At 41.7% G+C, this 24,287-nt stretch overlaps 1 protein-coding gene across 1 annotated transcript in view; it reads right to left on the minus strand.

The window, feature by feature from the left end:
* The window catches only part of ush2a (Usher syndrome 2A (autosomal recessive, mild)), a 190,351-nt gene that overhangs the window by 36,959 nt on the left and 129,105 nt on the right, over positions 1–24,287 (minus strand). The window contains exons 62-67 of the mRNA XM_067488984.1: positions 20,936–21,159; positions 19,694–20,033; positions 14,751–14,948; positions 14,456–14,610; positions 9,316–9,514; positions 1,097–1,204 (exon numbers count right to left, since the gene is read on the minus strand). Coding sequence (XP_067345085.1) covers positions 1,097–1,204; positions 9,316–9,514; positions 14,456–14,610; positions 14,751–14,948; positions 19,694–20,033; positions 20,936–21,159 — 1,224 coding nt within the window. The remainder of the gene's footprint in view (positions 1–1,096; positions 1,205–9,315; positions 9,515–14,455; positions 14,611–14,750; positions 14,949–19,693; positions 20,034–20,935; positions 21,160–24,287) is intronic.

The following is a 24,287-nucleotide window of genomic DNA, read 5'->3' on the forward strand; positions in this document are numbered from 1 at the left end:
AAACAGATTTCCTCCCGACAAAGAGGCTCCTGATACCAAAGTGCAAAAGGCCGAATCCAAAGATTGTCATCAGCCAAGGGGGCATGTGGTAACTGAGGTTAATGAGATTTATTCGACTGAAAATGTTGATTACTAAATTGTTAAGGTGAGACAAAAATATTTTAAATGAAAGGCAACATTTTCTAAAGTGATTTAAATTATTTTAGTTTGTTTAATTGGTAGAAAATTACAGCATTTGAAAACAGGACAGACACAACTAATTGACAATGTGCAAAAGGAAGATTTAAATAAGTTACATTTTGAATTTAAAAATTAATTGTTAACCAGTAAATGAAAAAACAAACAAACATATACTTAAAGTTTAAATGGACAAATGGACAAAAATGTTAAAGAGGAAGTGAAAGGAAAAATGAAAGACAGAAGAGAGACAGGAGAAAAGGAAGGAGTAGAGAAGTGAGAGATAAACCAATCAGAAGTTGATGCAGAAAGGAAAAAAAAAATAAATCAATCAAATCTAATTGAAGCTCTTTAGTCATTTGGCAGACATTTTTAATAAACAAAAATCCATGAAACCAGTTCAGTCAGAAACTAAAGACTTCCCACCACTGTAGTGGACAGTGAGGGAAAGAGACAGTGAGGGGGGGTGAGATACGGTATAGAGATGCCAAAGAAGGATCAAATAATGGTGGGATTCAAAATAAAACAATGGGGGAGGAAAAAAACAGAAAATACAAAAAAAAGTCAAGAAGACACATGGAAATTATTAGAAAATATTAATCACATGTAGCCGAATGTCAGTATTTATTAAAACAATAACACATTGAAGTTCCACTCAATGCAACTCAGCTTTTAAAACATTCATATTTTTGCTTGTAATCTATGTCAACAAAAGGCACAAAATTACAACTCATTTGTAAATATATCAATTTTATCCACGATGTGTTTGATTATTGTGGAAGTTTCCTTTTTAAAGCCTGTGGAACAGGACTGAGCACGTCATTTGTAAATAAATGTTCCTACATAAAATCAAATAGAAAATGTATATGTTTATTGCGGGATCTCTAAAGTGTGTGTGTGTGTGTGTGTGTGTGTGTACCTGCAGGGACGGCTTGCAACGTGCGTCCTGTTGAAGGTAAACTGGCGCCACATCCGACAGCTGTGCAGGCCACCAGAACAAAAGTGTAGTCTGTGTACGGCTGCAAACCTGAAGCACACAGACGGATATGAATGTGGATGTGCTAAAAAGATCACACAGGATGAGTCTTACACATATGTGTGCAAACAGTTATTATTATTTCAAACTGTTTTTTTTATTACAGGAGAACGTTGGACAGAGAAGGATCTAAGGGAAAAGACAGGAAGACACAACAACACAAAAATAGGAGGGAAGTGAAGAGGGGCAGAGGAAGAGGAAAGCTTGTATGGCCCGTATCACTAGCTCTCTAACAAACTGACTTCACTCTCTCGGTTTCACTCTCCCTCCCTCTATTCTTTCCACACCCTCTCAACGGATGGATCCATATCTGTCGGTGTTAAATTATGCATGCCATAACTCAATAATGAAACAACGTAAAGATGGGCAGCCGAGGAACTGACATGGGATAGGACCGTCCCAATGCTGTAATGTCATCAGCTTCTGATCTATGATAATTATGATACCTCGGTATGCGTTTAGGCTACAGCATCCAGACATGATTTATTTATAGGTACCTGCTATGCAGTCTCAAAGAAATCACATAGCGACTGAGTGCTTCTTTAACTGCAACCACAGGAAAATTAGCTTTTGGTGCGACGCTGACTCTTTTAAAGCGAAATTCAAATAGTAGTATTTGTTAAGTTAAGTTAAAACCTCCTTTTGGTAATGGACAACATTTTTTTTTTTTCCTTCCGCTATGTTTTCTGCCTGGCTCTTAATGCGAGGTGGAGGGATGAGGTAGAATTGATGGATGCAAATCCTTGATGTTGTCGAAGAGGCTGACTGGATGTTTTATGACTGCTCACTTAGCTGACAGCATACAACAGCTTACAAATCATATTCAAAGGAAAATGAAGGAAAGAAAAGGAAGTTATTCCAAAAGGATGACTAGCTGTGGCACCGCATTCTTCAATTCTGCCTTAAATCGGCACCATTTTAGGCAAAGCCATAAATCTGTTACCCTATTAACAATTTTCGATTGATTAGACAAATGCGTTTTAACATGCAAAGGAATCTGGCGAATTAATTCAGCCACTCTGATTCTCAGAAGATTTGTCCTAACTGCTCACATGTCTCATCACACACGTGACTCTGATGATCACAACATAACACGCTTTAAAATAAAAGTAAACTTAGCTGGATAATGACAAGTTTACTTAACTGACTTCAACATTTAAAGAGACAGAATTTGATCTAATAATAGATCTAAATTATCTATTGCCGTTTCCAACTTTGTACATTTGCAGGCTTAGCGACAGAAAGGGACACCCTACTGTGTGTCTCAGCTGCTGTATGCATGTCGGTACCCAGCCTGTGTTGATTACATATGGCAGAACACACACACACACACACACACACACACACACAGTATAATGCACAGTGGAGTGCTTCAGCACGCTGTCCTCGCGTCTCTTTCTACTGCTTAGCCTGCTTAACATGCCTCGCAGACTGCCAAGCTTAACGCAACCTCTGATTAATGTGTGTGTGTGTGTGTGTGTGTGTGTGTGTATAAATGTTCTCACAATGCTGCCCTCTGTTTGGGTTAAATAAAGGAAATCTGCCAGCCATACAAAAGTACTAGGGTTGAAGCGTAAGGCTCTGTTACACTATTTAACTGTGCAACTAAGCGTGTGTATACGCGTGTGTGCACTCTAGCATAGTAAATGATATCTACACTGCAAGTGATGTCATTTGTTGCAACACTGAATAAAGCAGTAACCCTTCATTATATTTTCCTACATACTGACAGACACAGTGTCCCAACCGGAGTCAAGCTATGTAATCGAAATCATTTTAAATGCTAACATATTCTAATATTTACGGCCGAAAGTCAGAATGAACTGAACACATCAATGTTTAAATCTGATTTATCAGCTCCAGCCGCAGTGACTTGAACTCACGGTCAGGAGCAAACTACAAGGCCAAAACGCCGAAAATGAACAGCAAAGCATCCCGCTCCAAACTCTCTGCCTCTTGTTATTTTAAATATGAAACCAGAACAAGCCTAATTATAGTCGTCCACTCAGACACCTCTGAGGCTTCTTGGTGTGCTTCACACCACCTTTAATGCTCAGCCTGAAGAGGGCAGTGTTGGTCTACTGGAGAAATAACAGTGTTCACCGTGCTGTGTTTGTGTGTGTGTGTGTGTGTGTGTGTGTGTGTGTGGAACTGAGCTAAAGTGTGTTTGTGCATACCTATATGTGCGCATGCACGTGTGCGTACGTGCTTGATTATGGAAAGACAGAGCAAGCTTCAATCATTTTAACAGTGATCACCAGGAAGTGAAAAATGGAAGGAGGGTGTTTTGACACGGTGAGACAAGGCTGTAACTGTCACCGTTAGAGCTGGACACAAAAGACTTCGGTGTGTGTGTGTGTGTGTGTGTGTGTGTTCGTGTAAGATAGTGAATTAAGCACTGAGAGACGTCAACATTGAGTCAAGACCTGCTTACATTAAGTTAAAAGTCAAACAGGGAGACGGTGGATGTTAGAAAGAGAACAAATAAGACACAAGATTGCGAGACTGATGTTGCTGATGTTTATTGAAAAGTGTGTATGTGTGTGTTGCTGTGGTTTCGTAAAAGAAATAGCTGATTTAAAATGGCGTTTTATTGACAGGTTGCCTTTCTCTATTTGCATTAGAGAATATGATAGGATGATGGGCACAGGCCGCAAAGCCATGCCAGCTACCTGATCCACCACACAGAAAGGGAGAGGGGGGAGGAAAAGGGAGAGAGGAAGAAGGAGAGGGAGAATCTGTAAAGTGAAAGACAAGATGGAGAGAGAAAGTAAGGGAAGTCAGGCAGGAGTGAGAGAGATGTGAGAGGATGGCGGAGAAAGACATGGAAGAGGTGAAAATGGAAAGAAGAGACAAAAAGAAGACGGATGTATGTGGTGCAGTAAAGTGTAAGACAAGTGAGAGAGCAGAAACAATGGTGGGGGGGAGAAGGAAGATAGTGGGTAAAACTTGTATCAGAAAGTTAATGCACAGATGATATGTTAAGAACAAATGAGGAAATGGGAAAAAAAAAAAGAAATACAGAGAAAGAGACAGAGACGAGAATGAGAAGAGAGCTTTGATAACACCTCTGCTAAATAATTTAGAGTTTGACTTCCTGTCTGTGGCTCCCTAATGCAGAGACCGTCTGGGATGGAACAATGACATCAGGTTCTCTCTACCTTTCTCTCTCTCTATCTCACTCTCTCACACACACACACACACACACACACACACACACACACACAAATCCACTAAACAAGCACACCCACTTCTACCATATATGTGGGCAACACATTTTCAGCTAAAGCACACAAATACATGTTCGGTTTAAATTGCACATGGAAATCTCAGTGTCGCAAAAGGGAAAGAGAATGTGTCTCCTCGAAAAAATATCTACTTATTAAAACACACTCAAGTATTCTGAAAGCTTTACCTAAGAGTTGTAGGTCTCATTTTAAGCTGACAAGCGTTTTAATTTCCACCCATTTTTATAAATGTTTGCCCATCTTTTACAAATCGAAAGCGCAAATCCCTCAGATGCGTAATTCAGCACTTTGTGGAAGCCACTTTAACAGCAGCTACAGCTTTGATAACAATTTGGAAAGTTTATCTCATTCTTGTTGGCAGAACCTCTCAAGCTCCATCAGATTGGATGCGAAGAGTCTGTGAACTGCCATCTCCAGGTCTCTCCACAGATGTTCTTTGGAGTGTATCTGGGCTTTGGCTGGTCTACTCAAGGACAGTCAAAGACTTGTCCTGAAGCCACTCCAGCCTGGTCTTAGGTGTTTGCTTCAGGACATTGTTGTGTTGAAGGCTGAATGATCCCATCTTAGGATGCGTGCACTGTGGGGCGGATTTCCTCAAGGGCCTGCACTCTCCTCAGTTCTGAAGTCCCTCTATAGCACGAGGCATCACGCTTCACTGTAGATATGGTGATGAGCAGGGCCTGGTGTCTTTCTGTCTTTGTTCTGGACAGAAAATCTTTTTCCTCGTGCGCTCAATTTAAAAAAAAAGACTGACAAACATCAAGCCAGCTGCCATACTATTGGGTTTTTGGTCACCTGAATTGCCAAAGCAATTCTTGGTCGGATGTCCTCCATTGCAATCACATGGCTTGATGGCCGAAGAAATGGCAACCAAAGCTGCCATGAACTGGAGAAAAGTAGTGCGACATGTTTTAAGTTTTGGTTTATGAATTCTGTGAAGTAAATGCACACAGCTGTCCCTCGCTAAACTATGTCCACTTAATTCAATTTTCCACAGGTGAACTCCAGGTACGTTGTAGACACATCTCAAGAGAAATTAAAGCGAACAGAACAGAACGGTGACAAAGAAAAGGGTGCAAATGTTTTTGTAAAAAGACAACAATTTGGGTTTTTGACGTTTAATAGCATGTTTTCATTGTCATTGCTGTCATCTGCCATTACAGATTACTGCATGTAGACTTAAAATACAATTACAACACAATAAACCCGAAAACTGAATAAAATCACCAAAAAGCCCATAAGTGGAAAACTGAGGTGGTTTCATTCAGTTAAATTTAGATGTAAAGTGTGCAAGATGTGTGCAGGGGTCTGAAGCCAGTGTATCTACATCGTTCCATATGTGAAATGCAGTTTGCCCTTCTTTTGACAATTATAGCTACTACATTACATTTTGTTTACTTCTGTAAACAAATTTCCAAATTTTTGATAATATTTTGAAATCTCTACATTTTAAACTGAAAAGACAATAGCGGAGCTTCATTTACTTCCACTTAGTCGAAATATTTACAGTTTTTGCACAATTATTTGAATCAGCGTTTAAAGGCACATTATTGGACGTTGACACACACACACACACACACACACACACACACAAAAAAAAAAAAAAAAAATCACATGTCAAGCATCCTTCAGACTTGGGGCCTGAAAGTGACAGGATCAACTGAGCAAGGTAAAAGTGTTGTTTTCCTACTTTAACTGTTAGTTTGACTAACAATAACTTTCTGTCTTGTGATCCCACTGACACTTGTGCCAAAAGGCAGGTTCAGTATTAATATATGATAGGAAAGGCTGCTGCCTCCCCACTCTCCTCCTCTACCCACGTCTATAGGCCTGTACCTATAGCAAGGACCAATCAGAGTGTGGACTATGGGGGAAACACATTAATAAATAAAAGAACATACTCTATTCCCTGCTGTTCTGAATTAATAATGAGCCTACAAAGACCAATTAAACACATGATTAATGCCATAATCTATATAATTGCAGGCAATAACTCATTGTGAGCTAATGATAGCAATACTTAATATCGATTCACAAGGGGTGTCCTTGTACAGTAATGTTTAATTCTTTCTATTAAGTCACTTTTGTGAACTGCTATGAATGCTATTAAAAAGACTTTATTATTGGTTTTCTTGAGGCAAATCACTGATCAACAGCAAATGTCAAAAGCTACAAATTCGTTTTTAAATTTTTTTGATTCACGGTGGCCGCCCCCTACGCGGGGACTCCTCGGTATTACGTTACACATCAGTTAGCAGCACCAACACCATTTGTGACACAACACAGAACAGACTCTGTGCTTACTGAAGATCCACTCGCCTATGGTTAACCATTAAGTGGCAGGACGCCAGTCAGAGGCGGCTGCTGTTTGGACATTTTGTGGGACCAAAGCAAGCCAAAAATGTCTTCAGTGTCTCAATTACAGTACATGGGTCATTAATACAATTCAGCATTGAAAAAAACAAACAAATCCTTATTATATCAACGTCTTATTTCAGCCCTGATGGTTTTAAATGACTATCAGCAGTCCGATTTGGAAGATTTGAGCTGTGACGAACATGCACAACGATGGCATGTTGACCGAAGCAAGCTTCACGCAGGGTGTCTTAGCAAGCTACTGAATTCTTATTTATCAGTCCACAGTTATGTCTGGGGAGGTCCTCTGCAACCTACTGGCACATAGTTATTATGATGTGTGGCAGTTGTAGTAAATATGACAGGCCTGCCAGAGTTGCATTTGCTGACATCGTTTGGACTAGACAAAGACTTTCCAGGGTGGTCGGTGGACGGGAGACCAAATACTGTTTCCTGTTTGATATTGTGAGTCAATGGTACTTTTAAAATGTTCTTACTTAATTACATTTTGTATCCTGTTTAAAACTGTTGCTTAGTGTTGTAATAAGAAAGATAAGAAACAGAGAGTAGAATTATCAACGTTATGAGTTTCGACCGAAAAATTGAGAAATCATAACCTTGTAAAAGTAGAATTCATTGGGGGACTGCTGTATTGGATTGCATTAGATTGTATAGATTGTATAATATACAAAAAAAATCCATGTTTGACCTTTTAAAATAAGTGGATGCAAACATTTGAACCCACCGCAGTATTTACTCCTAAACAACCAACCACCTGTGAAAAAAAAATATAGTGTTTAAATCCAATGTATAGTGGTGACTGTGACAATTATAACAGCTAGTAATAATGCACTGTTCTAAATTAATATGACTTCTACAATATTGAAGTATGCACTTATGTTTAATAAAAACCATACCACAGGAGGTCTCTTTGGCACAACACATATTTATGATGTTAAATATGGTAAATATGGTTTACAATGTAAAACAGTAAGAGTGATTCAATCATCTATTTTTCATCTAAAAAAAGCTTATTTCTCCAGTTTCTGTAGTTTGAGTAAATGTGAGTGTGTGTGTGTGTGTCTTTCTTTGACAGTGCTACGAAGCATCAGGTAGATGAATAATTGCGTATTAAACATTAAGGATGAGGGAGTAGCACAGCAATTATTTTTCTTCATATTTCACTGAAAACACTTACATACATCCATCCATCTTTCCATCTGCCCACTCCCTCCATCCTTTGCTTTTCTTCCTCATTCACTCTCTCAAAAACTGTCATTTGTGCCCCTTTCTCTCCTTCAGATTTCATAATGATTTTGTCTGAATTTAGTTCTAACCTCTCTTACTGTGTCTACCTCGAACTCTGGAAACTTATTTGGCTTTAAGGGTGGGGAACCTAATGCTTATTCGGTTACTTGACTTGTGACCTTTGTTACAACAAAACACTGTTTTTCACTCTAACATTCCTGATCCTTGCATATGTGGTGACAAAAAAATCAGAGAGATCTGTGAGACAGAGAAATTAGAAAGATACAGGGAGAGAGAGAGAGAGAGAGGGGGCGAGAGACTGCCCCAGTGTTGGTTTTGGCTGAATACGCAGGGTTTTCCAGTGCCTCACTGGGGGAAAGGGGGATTTCACACTCACATGCTGGTTACTTACACTGGCACATGGGGCTGGTACAGTATTACGACACATTACCATCTCTATTTGGCATTGTTTGTGTTGCCTCATGCCTGTGCATACCCACACGCATTCTTGTGCACACACTACTCCTGACCATACAAGCCAACCACAGGCACCATGGGAATAGTCTATTGGCTACTGGCAAAGCCGATGTCTGGTCTGAGTCCAAGACAGAGTAGAGAGGAGGACTGTGAAGGGATAGTACCAGTTACAGCTTCAAAAAGTTGTCAGCACATGACTCTTATAAAAGTTTCACAGGGTACTGAAATAAGCTCAAACGTTTTCAAATATAATCTACTCTAATCCCAAGAGACAGCAGATATGACAGTGATAGCATTTTGCTGCTATCTGTCTGCTGTCCCTATCATTTGCTTTACAATGCTTCATGCAGATGTTTTTCTGTGTGTGTGTGTGTGTGTGTGTGTGTTGTGACTGATGGCACAGGGCCAACAACATTGCTCCTCCTCAGGGTAGATAAAACAAGCCTCACAAATCACTCAGTCCACACCAGCACATTTGTGTGCAGATCTGCACTATAAAGACAAGCCAACACGTCTGTTTGTGTACCCGCTTTACTTTTCAGCGGCAATAGCACAACGTTGCTTTTATTGTGAGCTTACGTTGTGTTTGTTCTCGAGTGCGCACAGTGATCAGGTGCACAGGGCTGTACTGTGTTTGGGTGTGTTCCTATGCTTGATGTGTTTGTTTCCTCTACAGAAAGGGTGCATGTGTTTCTGTGTTATCGGCTGAAATAAAAAGCAAGAGGCAAACACCTTGAAAAACATAGTGTACAGTGTGTATGTACAGTACATTACCAGTCACAGTATAATTTCTGGCTCCAACAGTGTGTGTAGCTATGGTCCCGACCCCGGTTTGGTTCAGGTGGTACTGCTGTACGATTCCATTGGGACGAATAGGTTCAGACCAGCTGACATGTAGAGAGGAGAAGCTTAATGCTGTTACCACTGGAGGCTGTACACCCTCTGGGACTCCTTGGGCTGTCACTGCCACCACCTAAACACACACACACACACACACACACACACACACACACACACACACACACAAAAACACACCCACAAAAACACACCCACAATATAAAATACAGCATATTTCTCCCATTTTACAGAATGCAAAATAGTTCCGATAACAGATGGATTTCCTCTGTGATCATTTATGAATGTAATTAATACGATCACAACCCAGTAAAAAAACTGCATCCAAATTCAGGACTTCTCTTTCTAAGGTCATAAAGATCTTGTTGACAACAGAGGAAGACATTTGCTGGTGATTTAATTTATTTCCAAGAACATAAAACAAAGACGGGTAAAATGTGGACTGCAAAAGATATTTTTACATTACAACATACTACTGAATACCACAAAATCTGGGATCAAATGGTCAACTATCCACAAACCGAATAAAAAGGGGAACTTGCTTGAGTTCATACTTTAGCACCACAGTGAGCTGTTTTATTTGTCCAGCTACTGAATGTACAGTACCAATACTATAACACAGGTGTCTGCAAGCATAGGTGTCCTCACACTACAGTAAAAAGTACGCAATACAATCATTTATTACTACAACCCACTGACGTAGAATGATGAACCATGTAAATACTGTAAATATGTGTAAGAATCAGCAAAATGCCAGGGGAAGAAAATGTTTCCTATCATTTTTTATTTTATTTGTTATTTATCGCTCATAATTACCAGTAAATACCATAAATATCACGCCAGAAGGATAGTAAAGAATCTTCCTTAAAAAAAAAAAAATGTATACATTTATTTTGCCATGCATCAGTAAAACTGATAATTAAAGTCATGATGATGTCATTTCTGAAGCGGGTGCACCTCCAAACCATTCCTCAAATTATCTTTATGACAGCACTACACTTAGCTGGACCCAAGACAGTGTACTCTAATGATTTGGTGGTGGAGACCACAGAATCACAGGGCAATCTGGTGCTAATGGCAACAGGGATATCCTACCTTAATAGACTGTCACTTGCACTTCCTCCACTTGTCCCACACAGTGCTATGCAATTAGAACACTGCTACTACAAGTAGGAAGATACACACACGCACATGCACACACATAAACACATGTAGGTTTATGCACACGGAATCGCAAGAAGGTGGAAGGGAGGAAACGGCAATAGAGGCAGAGAAGACGAAGATGATAAAAGGAGGTACAGGTGAAATGCAGCATCAATTAGCGAGTGCTTTAGTGTGCTGTCGATTTCCATCAGGAGTTTGCCAAAACATATAGAAAATATAAGACTCTGAAAGCACATACTGTAACTTAAAGTGTCATGACTTATTTTTCCTTTGGTGAATAAAATTAAGCTACAATATGAATAATGTTAAAAATTGTTTCAAATAAATTGCAAAGATATTTGATGATGATTTGGTGATGTTTGATCATGACTAACAGTTGTGTGATGGAGTGTTGCAGAGGGGGAGAAGAGCATAGCAGAGCAGGGAGAGGGAGGGCTGCATGGAGCAGGGTGGACTGACTTTCAGTCTCATGCTAGTGGGTGCTCAAGTTGCATATTGTACCATTAAATGAAATTAACAATAAAGAAATTAGCCACCAGAGTTGAGCATCACAAGAACACAAATGTGAGTGCACAGGAAACAGATGCACCTGGGTAATGTAGGAGTATAAATCCGTAAATGCACTGTACAGATACTGACAGGTTTTAAGAGTGAAAATGAGAAGAGTTAAGGAAAAAAGATAACTGTTGGGAGAAACTAGAGAGTGTAACATTAAGATCAGTGGAATGGCAGGAGACAGATACCAGGGAGAACAGGACAAAAGGATTGGAAGACAGAGGAGGACCAATTGCTCTTCCTTCGTTTCTGAGTGACCAACCGCATTAGATCAGCACCTTCTGTTGTCACAGCAGGCGTGTGTTTGTGTGCGCCTGTGTTTGTTTGTCTTAGCCTGTGTGTGTGTGTGTGTGTGTGTGTGTGTGTGTGTGTGTGTGTGTGAGAGAGAGTGGGCTGATGCCAGGTAATTGCAGTGGTGTATTAGGTTAGCCCAAGTTATCCCATAATTGGGACTGTTTGGCCAATTTTCACCAGTGTACAAACTAATCCACCTCACTCCCTTTCCACCCTCTGCTGGGAGTGTGTGTTCTTGGGTTTTGAACATATGCATGTGTGTGTCTTACAAGGAGGCAGACAGAAAGAACATGGAAGACAGAGATTGAGTGTACTGGGTGTAACTGCATACAGCTTCAGGAGGGTATGTGCATGTAGAAACCTCTTGGTCATGTAGCTCTCGGCAGAAATTTCCAGGTTACGTGATCCGAGTAGGCTTCTATAGAAATATTAATATATAGCAAGCTTTTCACATTATTCTTCTAAGGAAACTCTGCATTAGTTAGTTTTATGTGTCACTGCAGTTTCAGGGCAAAGATGACAGGGACAACATAACTCCAAACTTTTTACTAATGTCAGGTAAACCGAGCAGCAACCTGAGCAGCGCTGCATGATGAGACCTGTGTCTGGAACCAAAGAAAGGTACAAAAAAACTCGTTTTGCCCTCCTTGTAAGGATGTGATGTCAACAAGATCACGTGGAAACTTTAGACATCTGGTGATTGTGACACAAGAAAGCTCCACAGTGGATTGTGGCATCCTAGAACCAGACTGCCAGCTGGGCAGACACTGCATGGACTCGGCTTGATTTTAGCTGCAATCCAGTTACGGCCATCAGCTGTCGTTTCAGAAGCTGTGTGCTAATTATTTAATCACCTGAACGATCAGTGATCGTCCTCCTCCCGATCGATCAGTTGGATTTCCGCAACGTCCACATTTTTGGTTTGCTGTCTTGTTGTGGGAGCAGTTCCACAGTCTGCGGTTTCGCGATCCTGAGTTGGTCTGAGCATTATTTGAGAAATGTTAATAGTTCTGCTAACTGTGCCTAAACAACCCGGTGGTTCTAATCTTGTTTTAATCTTCTGTAATTGGCATACAAACAACTGTAACATACAGAATTCTGCAGGAGAACAGATGCACAATGAGTGCAGGTTTTAGCCATGCACGGTTCCATATTGGATTAAATACTCCCACAAGTCAGTATGAACAGCCGGACAGTGTCTGCCCAGCTTTAATTAAACTGTTTTTGGTTCACTATTTCTCAAACAGTCAGTGATCAGTTCTGCTTTCAACTGAGACTTTATACTGATGCTTTATGCTTCCTAGACTTTCGGTTTTGAGTAAGACACTTAGTTGAGAAAACTAGCGGCACACTAACGGGTATATACTGCCCAGCATTAGATGGCAGAGAAATAAAGTAAAGTACTTCATGCAAAGTAAAAAAAAAAATAAAAAATTTGATTCCCATGTTCAGAAACATGGCCACAGTGAAATGATGTTTAATACATTGTTCTCTGGCTAAGTGCAGCCTAATCACGAGTATATTTCGGGCAATGTTAAGGTTGTGACCAGAAGGTCACTGGTTCAATCCCCCGAGACTACAGGATTGAATCAGGTTGGGACAAGTGAAAAGACAGTGCCTGCCTGAGTAGATCAGCACGATGCCCTGGAACAAGGCTGCAGGTTAGTCGATGGTTGCCCAGGTGAATGTGTGTGAACTGTTTGACTGTGATCAGGTGATGTTTACTACTCTGAATAAATAAAGGTTAAAAATAAATAATAGACACCGTTAAATAATTGTTACATTTAACAATTGGAGCTGGTCAGAGTAATGTGACTGAGAAACTAAGGGTGATTTTCGTTTATTATCTACATCAATCCATTATTAACCATATTCATCTATCAACTCCTCACAACCAGTTTAATCAACTGTGTCTCCATCTCACACTGTCTTATCCATCCACCTCTACAGTGACACAGCTTCCAAGCTTCCTTTTTTATGTAACGATGTTCTCATCAAAATAGGGACTTGTTAAATTAGCTATAAAAAAAGCCATGAAGACAATTTTCACCGTGAGCTTCCATCCCCTCTATGCTGGAGAAATTAATTGTTGTGGTGATATCAGCTTGGCTACAGCCAGAGAGATAGCGGGGGAGGGGACGAGGGCTTCTGTACGAAGCTATTATGGACGCTATCACAAACATCAGGACGACTCAGCAAATCTAGAACCTCGCATACAGCAGGAGCAGAAACAAGGCTAAATAACAACTTGTTCTGACACTACAACGGCACAGAGTTCACACAGTGCGGAAACATCACAGACTATTATTTCTTAGCAACAAAGGTCAGACGGGTTTAGAATTCATAAAATATCACTTCCCGAACAGCGGTGGTCCTGAATTATGATATAAACAATGCTTAGGAATCAGCACCTGAGGCTGCTTTTATGTGAGGGTTAAAGGGCATTTAGCTGAAAAGCCAGTGGCCAAACGCGGCATCTGATGGGCTGCAGATAGTCACTGTTGCAAGGTTGCTGCTATAAATTTAGCCAATGTGAAGCAGGGGTTTGCATGTCCAGCCTACAGTAAAAGTTATTACTGTGCACAGGAAAATGATCGTAGCTATGTTTTGGCAAAGAATATTATTTCTGTTTTGTACATGTTGAAAGCATTCTCTCATTTCATGTATCAAAAGACAAATAACAAGAAGAAGAGGACGTTCATACACACACGTTTTGGAAAGTGTCTGTGCGCGTGTGTGTGTGTGTGTGTGAAAAAGAAAGGTCTCTTCATGGAAGGATGGCAGAACAGAGTAGGAATTAAAAGACATTCCCCTTCCATTACAAGCTGAAGTCAGTAATATTTTACTGAAGACACAGTCGAGCTCAGTGTGTGTGTTTGAGTGCCCAAACTCTCAGCAACCCTTGAACTTTAGCCTTTAATACTGATGCAGACATCGCATCATATCAGTGAAAGCAAGCTTGACGAGCTGTGCTGCAAAGAGCCGATCACTGTGACTCACTACAGAAAACATAACAGCGCAGACACAAACACACATGTAGTCTTACCTGTGCACTATCGGTACAGCCAGCACGATTACAGACCCTCAACTGGTAACTGTACTCATGGAAAGGCCAGATTCCACCTACATCAATAAAACTGTTTTCATCTCCACGGTAACGCTCTTGTCCGTCCCGCAGTATGATATAGTGGGTGATACCCCCTGGTCAAACAAAAAAAAAAAAGTTAAAAAATTAGTCATTGTCGAAGTAATAGTAGACTTAGACTTTTTTCTACAACTACATGTTTTATAACAATCACTATTTCAACTACACACACACACACACACACACACACACACACCATTAGGCCTGGCAGGTGCTTGCCATTGCAACTGGATGATGTCATAACGTTGACCAAGGCGACTCCAGCGGGGCGGTGCCACTCCCCATGGTCTCTCTTCACTGGTCGTCACTGTGGTTACTTCACTGGAGCCTCGACCAAAACTGTTCCAGCCGGTCATTCTATACTCATAGGTGGTGAAGGGCTCGAGGTTAGAGTCTATGTAAAGGTAAGAAAGAGACAGAGAGGGGAAGAGACAATAATCTGTCAATGATTTGTTTGGTGACTCTAAATATTCAATTCAATTCAACTTTATTCAGTAGCGCCAATTTACAACAAAGTCAACAAAAAGGAGAGGCAACCCAACAAATCCCGCTTGAGCAGGCCCTAGGCAACAGTGGAAAGGAAAAACTCCCTTTAACGGAAGAAACCTCCAGCAGAACCAGGCTCAGGGTGGGCGGCCATCTGCCTTGACCGGATGGGATGAGTGGAAAGTGGAGAGAGAAAAGAACACAGCAACACAAAGCGACGACAAAACATCATAAAGGTTGGTAGGATGAGTAGCTGCACACTGGAAACACACAGCTTTCAAAGCCAAGGACACCTGCAGGAAGGGACAAAGAGAGGGACACAGAGGGGGAGAAGCCCCCCAAATCTGGATTGGGAACTGGTTCCACAGGAGAGGGGCTTGATGGACTAAAGGCTCTGTCTCCCAATCTACTTTCGGAAACTCTGGGAACCACAAGAGTCCCTGTATTCTGGGATCGAAGTGGTCTAATCGGGCCACACAGTACTATGAGAAATCTTGATGGATAAAATGGAGCTTGACCATTAAGAGCTTTGCATGTAAGGAGGAGGGTTTTGAATTCTATTCTAGATTTTATAGGAAGCCAATGGAGAGAAGCTAATGAAGGAGAACTATGATCTCTCTTGCCTAATCCAGTTAGCACACTTGCTCGGTTTCTGGGGGGGTTGACTCATTGAGACTGACATATTCTTCCTACTGTAACCAGGTTTCAGTAAGACAAAATAAATTAATTCGATGATCATTTATCAAGTCGTTTACTAACAGAGATTTAGAAGAGAGAGATCTGATATTTAATAATCCACATTTAATTGTTTTGGGGTTTTGGTTCAGTATGAGTAGTAGTCTTAACTTGCATTAGGTTTTTATGTGTCCCCTTGTGTTCATTTTTGGTTTAAAAAGTTTAGGTTATCACATAGACTCTACAGTGTGGTTAAGATCATAAAATTCATTAAAATAATAAAAATCCCTGGGTGAAAGAGGCTGAATTTTGTCTGTTGGTAACGTAAGATTCTATAATTATCTCAGACTGTTCATACCTGTGGATGTTGTGGGTGGTTGGAGCGGAGGATGCAGGAGAGGCAAGCACATCAGATGGTCAGTCAGTCACCGGAGACTGAGACGCTGTGGTCAATGTTCTCAGTCAACATCCGTGATCCCAGAAAGTTCCGGTTAAGTCCATCTTGTTTGACATGAAGTCACGTTTCAGCAACTCAGTTGTTGGAGTTTAGCGTCATTTGTGCCAACGTGTATCACGACTTTTGTTGCCGTAGGATGTCTTTCAATCAGGTTTGGAATTTTTTCCGCTATGTCAATGACAGTGAAAGCAAAATGTTTTAGCTGATTTTAAGCGGACTTTTCTAACGATGGAGTCGCCAATCACCAGCATGGTCGGACTGTGCGGTAGAGAGGTGCGCCGAGGAGCAGCATGTGGCACGTCTGGTCTGGCGAGGCCCCGGCACCATGCCCCGACCGCGCCGCCCGCCGGAGGTAAAGGAGCCACCTGTAGGGGCAGAGCCGTCTGGTATCTCACGGGGCAGGCAGACGCAGGGAACAGCCGCCGGGGAAGTCGGCCTTTCCAGCTCCTCGAGAACAGTGAACCGGTTATCCACCTGGAACGGGGAAGGTGGTCCAATGGACTGGTTGACCAGATACGCTGCAGCAGGTGTCGTCCGATGTCTCCTTTTAGCCGGGATCCAAGTCTCCTGTGTCAGCGGCGAGGAGCAGGCCCGTGTCGGGACAGGCCATTGGTCGACCGACAGGACCAGAAGACCGTGCGGAAGCCACAGAGCCAGACCACGGCAGCCTGACATCGGGATCCAGGGTCACTAAACACACAGCCGGGTGGATAGAGACTGTTTGTTCCATGTAGCTCTAGGTATTAAGAGCTACAAGGTGCTTCGCCTATGCGGTGGCAACGGAAAACCCCAAGATAAGTTATTTTTTTATTTTTTTGCTCAGTTCGTTTTCCAAAAGTTTGATGGTCTCTTGCATTTGCGTGAAAACGTGTACTCAGTTTGCACAGACCGCCATTTCGAAACTGCGGAAGTGACGTCACACGAAGTGACCTTCTAATATTAATCCAAATATCTTGGATTAATATTATAAGTACAAACATACAGTGGTATAAGCTTGAAATTTGAAAAGTTTTATCTGAAAGATCTCATTTTATAGTGAAAAATCAGAAGAGACTTGCAGCTTTTGTGGGTTATACAGAAGTGATTTTAGCATAGTCTTCTTTTCCTTTGGGCTGTTCCCTTTCAGGAGTCACCACAGCGAATAATGTGACTCCATCCAGCTCTGTCCTCTGCATCCTCTTCTCTCACACCAACTAACTTCATACATACATCCATAAATCTCCTCTTTGCTCTTCCTCTAGACCTCCTGCCTGGCAGCTCCAACCTCAGCATCCTTCTACCAATATAAACACCTGACACTTTCAAGTGATTTTAGCATAGTAAGTATAAGAAAGAATAGATATCAACAAATAGTCTGTGCATTAGCTTATATTTGATTTCTTTTTATGCTGAATGGGAATTAGTTGCTGTAGTGTGGGACATGGTTCTAGCATGATGAAGTCAAAATATACTGAGTACTTCTCATCCACTTAAAAACAGTAAACACCATATGCATTATATACTATTCATAAAATAAATATAATTAATAACAAAATAACATAGTATAGTCAAAACAGTTGGCCAATGCAACAAAGGTACACAGCGGTACACAGGTACCAGAGTCACCTGCCTGTCGGACTCAGCAACGGGGACTTATCGCACAAGGCAGCGCAGGAACGAAGCGAGGCTGATCTCTGCCCCCCCCCCCGAAAAAGGAATAAAAATTAGCAGTATGGGACTACTCATCAAACATGTTCACCCACCTTGGAGAACACAATCCCTCGCTGCAGATCAGAGTATGCGTCCTGTTTATAACTTAAATTGGATGTGAACATATACTAAATATATGCAGTATCACTTGTGCAAAGTTGTAAACCGTTACAACCCTTCTGGTGAGGTGTACATACAGGATGTACATACAGATGCACTTGCACACACATATGCGAATTATTTTTAGCAGTGTTGAGGGACTGCTGCAGTAAATGAGAACATGTTTTAACTGCCAGTCTGGGACTCTTGTCTTTACTACTGTGATAACTGAAGCAGCAAAACACACATGGTGACATGTACATGCAAATACAGTGGTATGATCTTTGCCTACAAATTGACTTTCAATGTCAGATTAAGAAGCAGTTCTTTAAAGTATAAATATAATATGAGAGGGAAAGGTGTTACAGTTATAATACACATTTGTATGGCAATTATTGCACATGTGATCTGTGATGTACATTCTGGTGTGTGTGTGTGTTTCTCACATTGTGGACACTTACCTTTCTCGTAGGGACCAAACGCTTGTCCCCACCATGCAAATCTTTGAATTTTACAGTGATGGTTTGGTTTGAGTTTAGAGTAATGTTTGTTTAAAGTTAAGAATTCGGGTCGTGAGCATGGGTCACAATTAGATAAGCGTGCTAAAAATTAATGTACGTCAATGTGAAGACGGCAGGAGGGATGAAAACAAACGTGTGTGTGTGTTCATGAGAAACATCTGGTGTATGGTGGGTGGCGACAGCTTTATGTGCCTCCGCCCAGATGGTGTCACAGCATCGCCTAGAAACTCTTATCCCAACCACCCCAAGCTCCCCCCCCCACATACACACATAACAAAAGAAACACATACACACTTTTCCAACAGAAACACACTTGGAGCCTAACTGGACACTAACATACACAAAACAAATCCAATTATGAAAGCACAACCACACACACACCTAACATCCACAACCACAATTAGTCTCAATTAAACAGACGTAACTATCCTGATAAATAAAGTGTGGATAGATTGAAACACTCACACACACACACACTAACTCCCTTTGGGCTGATAAATAGTAGAGAATGTTGGAATGGCATTTAAACACCCAAGTTTTAATGACACACAAGTGTACAGCACAGAGAGAGTTAGCACGTTTCAACTATTAACGTACACAGCAACAGCTGGCTTGGTGTGTGTGTGAGTGTGCGGAAGGGCATCTGTGTCTAACCCGTTGATGGCAGTGACTGGCACATTTAGAGCTTTAGAACTGGCTTCTGCGGGCTCGCAGTTTCTGTGAGCAGTGCATTTCACAGATGGCTATAACCTCTGTTGGTTATGCTTCATAGTGGCTCTGTGGACTAAAATGGGGAATCCTCAAGTCATATTGTAGATGCAAGGATGCAGGATCTGGCCATTGTGGACACAAGGGTCATGGATGGATTATAAGAGAATGGGCCCCTGGGCGCAGACAGGGGAAGGGCCTCCCCTACTAACCTCATGGGGATTTTGTTTGCGTTTGTGAGGATTTGGATTTGCAGTTTGACTTGCTGTTTGTTTTAACTATTGAATGTCTATCTTTGATGAATTTGTGTCTGTTTTTAAATGTTTTGTCTTTTTTTTTTTTTGAGCTTATTTTTAGATGTGTAACCCTTGGTTTTGGCAATTGAGTCTATTTCGTAGGTTTTGTGCTTTAGTTCTGTTCATTTGTTTCAATTTTGTAATATTTTGCTTTCGTTTTTGGTCATTTTGTCTCTTGTACGCACACATACACAAAAACAATGTTTACCTGTATAGGTGTATCTACTGGCATCTCCGCTGAAAACTAGCTCTTCACGGGACAGGCAGAGACTTCCCCCATATCGTAGCCTCTGAGTGTGCTTGTGGCCATCTGTTTCTGCCATTTTGTGTGTGTTTTCACTTCTTGTTGCGTGTGTGGACAAGCCTGTCGTGGGAGTTTCCTCTCTGGTGCTGGTGGAAAGCAAGTCTGTTGTGGGGCGTGTGTCAGGAGCAGAGTCTGCAGACAGGATCCATGTGCACACGGTTGTAGATGGATCGAGGTCACAGGAGCCACAGTAGGCTGTAGATGCTGCAGCTACAGGACACACAGCGCCCTGCAAACACTGGTGCTGCATAGGGGAAGTAGAGAGTAAAGTGAAGACGGAATGGAGAGAAAAATAAGGGACGGGGGAGGGAAAAAATAAGTTAAATCATTTGACACCAAAGTCACAAATGCCATTGCATGTGGTATAAGAATTGACTAAGGGTAGGGTGTGTGAGTGGGTAGACTGGTGCACGGAAGGCCAAAAGGTGAAGTTGAGTAGAGTCCAGTGTCAGATCCATGACCAAAGGCACACACAGCACCGGCCTCCACACCAGATTTCCCCGTTTTATTGCTCTTGGAGATTTCTCAGCTGTGTACACCTGTAAGGGGGGGTTTCTTATCACCTTTTTGCAACACGATAAAATGCTGCAGACGCGGCAAGCAGCAGAATGGAAGGCTGATGTCCCCTCATTTTTGAATCAAGTCCACCCAACGTCTTACTGAAATCCAAACGAACACAAAGATGCCTGCGCTTTCCACCACATTTTTTCCAAATTCCTCTGTGTCCTTTGTAGCTCAGCAGAAACATGGCTATACAGCAGCGGAAGAAGGTGGTTTGGACTTTTTTTTTTTTTTTACATCATGTGGATGGACTGGTACGTGGGGAAAAAATCAAGCTGGCTGAGGCAGTGTGATGCCTTCAATAATGTTCTGCTGAGAAAACGGGGGTCCTGCCATTCATGTGGATGTCATTTTATTTCCCACATGCCTGAACTTTGTTTCTGACCAAGTACACCGATCCATGGAAACAGCAGGAAAATGGATTCTGCCTGACAGCAAAAATGGTTCAGGAATGGTTTGCAATGGTAAACATTTGCAGAATGAGGAAGTGAAAAAATAAGACAAACGAAAGAAGAAACTTCTTGCACATGCCACATGCCACAGTTTATGCTCGAAGCCCCCCCCTGTGTTACATAGGAAACGCACCTGTGTTGGGAGACCAGGTGTGGGTCGGTCAGCACACACATGTCGTTGAGGGTCATAGCCAATCCCATTGCAGCATTTCTCCTCCTGGCGTATGACCTTTGACCCACAGCACTGCAGTGTCACTGTAGCATTGCCAGCAGGATGCATTGTGGGATATCCATCCCTGCCCAGGCAACAAAGAGTAGTTGAGGAGTTTATGTACTCCAGATCACAGCAGACAAAGCCTACGACGAGAGAACACACATCATCGTGTCATTGTTTCAAATGCACTTGGAATTTACAACTCACTGGCCATTTGCAATCCAAAACTATTCCATCCAATATTAATATATATTGCACTCAGTAAAACTCCAGTTTCAGCTTTTCTAAATACATTTGGCTGCAAATGTTGGTGCTACTCATATTATTCCAGAAATATGCAGTGAAAATAATGCTCAACAGCTGTTGGAAACATTTTAAACCATCAAGAACAGCATCATTCATCAACGTTTCTCCACCCATCATCTCCTTTAGTCCTACGCCGTGGGTATATTTTTACATTTAGTAGTGATGTAATGTCTATAATGCCCTCTTTTTTTGCCCTCTGCTTCGCCATACTTGGGTATCCTGGTATAATGCCACTCCTCATAATAATCTGTTCTTGTGCTCCCTCCTCACATGTGATGCTAATGTGTGATGCCGATCACACCTTATCCTCCTTGTGTTGTTGGCCTATGTTGTGTTTTCTGTCCTCTTTACTTCCTAAAGTCCCTTTACCTCCAGTACCAAATCCATATTTTTTATAGTTACTCTGAGTCTTATCAGCTAGTTTATACATGCGTCTCTCTCTCTTCTCTACGGCCTCCACACCTCTTAATACGCAGCGGTTATATTCAGGCTACGCATTCAGAAGAGTGCGTCTGTTTTTCTGAGAGCTGCCATCTCTGACAGTGATAGGTGATGTCTGTCTGCCACCACCTCACCTTCAGCGGCAAGGTGACATTTAAAATACATACCATCACTTCATTTGCCAGTAAATGTTTTGGGGGGTGAATATCTAAGTTTCTCCACATTCCGCAGCAGCTCATATTTCAAATTCTTTACAATCCTGATAACTAGCTGTATGGCTCATGTGACGTCGACACTGTTTAGTTAAGGGTGAGGAGTGCTTGTAACAGATTAGGGTTATTGCTTTATTACTGAGTCAGCAAGTGCCTGCTGTGAGAATTAATCGGAAATACAAATGAGTGCGTTATGGCACAGCATGTCTAAAATATCACCGCTGTAACGGTGGGCAACGAGGAAGGAGGACAAATCGTATTTTAATGTGAGAGTGCGCTAAAACAGGAAAAGCTTCTCATTTTAAATCCAACGGAAAACCGCGTATTCAGTTGACAGATACAAGACCCTGACTTTCACGAGGTATTTAGCAACTGCATCCTAACCGCTGATGACATGCTGATCTGTGGCACTAGCTACCCCCAGCTGTGGTGCCCATTTTATTTGACAGCAGACATTAAACACTAAGTCATTGCTTTGTATCACGGCCTCGGCCTTTAATGGGGCTGCAGCTAGTTCTGGGGTGATAAATAACTTCCTGTTTAACACTCTAATCAGCGCTCACTATTTGAGCACATCAAACGCGGTTAATTTAAGCAATCAATATCAATAAGGCCAAAAGTGGAAAATGGCACATATTTTCTACTGTGCTGTTGCAGGGCATTATTTGCTCACCGCATCCATCACAGGCGCCATGTGACAGAAAAATGCATGTGTATGTGTGTGTGATTGGGTGACATAAAGGCAGTCTGACGGCTAGTAACTCACTTAGCAGCGGCAGCTGTTGCAGAGTGGGGGCTTGGTGGCCAATTCCCCCAGCGCCTTACTTCAGCTTCAATGACGCGCAAATAAACAGCTCAACACTTTTCCAAAATAGCTTCTCTTCACCCATCCCTCGTCCTCTCGGCATGCTCACCTCTACTCCTCCCCTCCATCCAGACAACATACTGATCCTCCCCTGCACCTACTCTCTAATGGTCCTTCTCTCTAACATCTCACATCGTTCTGTTGAAACACAGTACATCTTGATTCTCTCGTACACAAATGACGTTAGAAAATGAAAAGTCTTTCACTCGTAACTTCAAATTCAGAAGTTATCTTCTGCCTCCTCAACTATCTTCTGCCTTCTCTATCGAACTCCCCCGAGATTGCGCTACTCTGTTGAAGTTACAGTTTATGCACGTCAGGTTTGGGTCAGTACGTTTTGGGTCGAGTCCAAATTGTTGGACCTGTGAAGAGAAATTCTACGGACCCCTGAGTCAATATTTTAGACCCTTTGGAAATTTTAGGGACTGTACATATTTTCAGAAGACAGAGCAGATGTCTTTTTTTTAGATGATGTGGCCTGCATTTATTTTGACATTAATATATGACCTATGTATTTTTGTTCACAAAGCTTTAAATGGTGGATTGATGCACTTTCAGCTGCTCTGTGGAGTTGGTGGCTTCACTGACCGCTAATCCTTCTGTCATCAGCTCTTGACGTTTCCCTCGGCCGAACTCTTGTGAGTATGTTCCTCACTACAACAGTGGTTTCTTTCTGTTATATTCCAAGTTGTTTTTACCATGTAAATGTAAAATGGCTGGCTTCTCTCCCATAGACAGCTCTCGGTTTCATGTCAAATTGTCCTTTTTAAAAGAAACAAAACGTGTAAAACTCATCAAATAAAAGTCTCAAATCTGAAATGTCATCTTATATCCAAATGTCCTCCATGTACAGTTTGGAGCTGCAATACGTTTTTTTCAGCAGTGTCTCTCTGTCTGGCTACCTTATTGGGTTATCTAAGTTTCCATTAACTTTTCCTAAAATTCTCCTTATTCCTCTATTTCTCATTTCGTGCACTTTTTAAAGACACACATCTGCCCGTCCCCTTTCTCCTCTTCATCTCTATACTGTATCTACCTGTTGTTTCAACCCCCCTTTTATCCACTTTTGCGTCTCTCTCGCTCTACGTCCACACAATGCATAGGTCTACACCTTCACTACTGTATTATCCCAAATTCAGCAGAAACCCAATCCCTGTCTTTGTAGGCATTATGTGGTTATGGGTGTGTGTGACATGCTTGCACATTTATGTCAACGATTTGAAACGCACACCTTCTATTTTCTGTTCCTCTCTCAAAAGCTGTGTGTGTGTGTTTGTGTGTGTTGACAACATTTTTATCGCTCACCTCGTGTTTTCTCTCTTGCATCACAGAATGCTTCAGCCCTAATCTTCAGATTTACGATGGATTTGCATACATCCGTTAATAGCATCGGGAGCGCCGCGTCAACACAAGGTGCTTAGACAACGCAAATTATTATTAGGGTTTC

Source organism: Channa argus, chromosome 2 (genome assembly GCF_033026475.1).
Source record: "Channa argus isolate prfri chromosome 2, Channa argus male v1.0, whole genome shotgun sequence".
Lineage (NCBI taxonomy): Eukaryota > Metazoa > Chordata > Actinopteri > Anabantiformes > Channidae > Channa > Channa argus.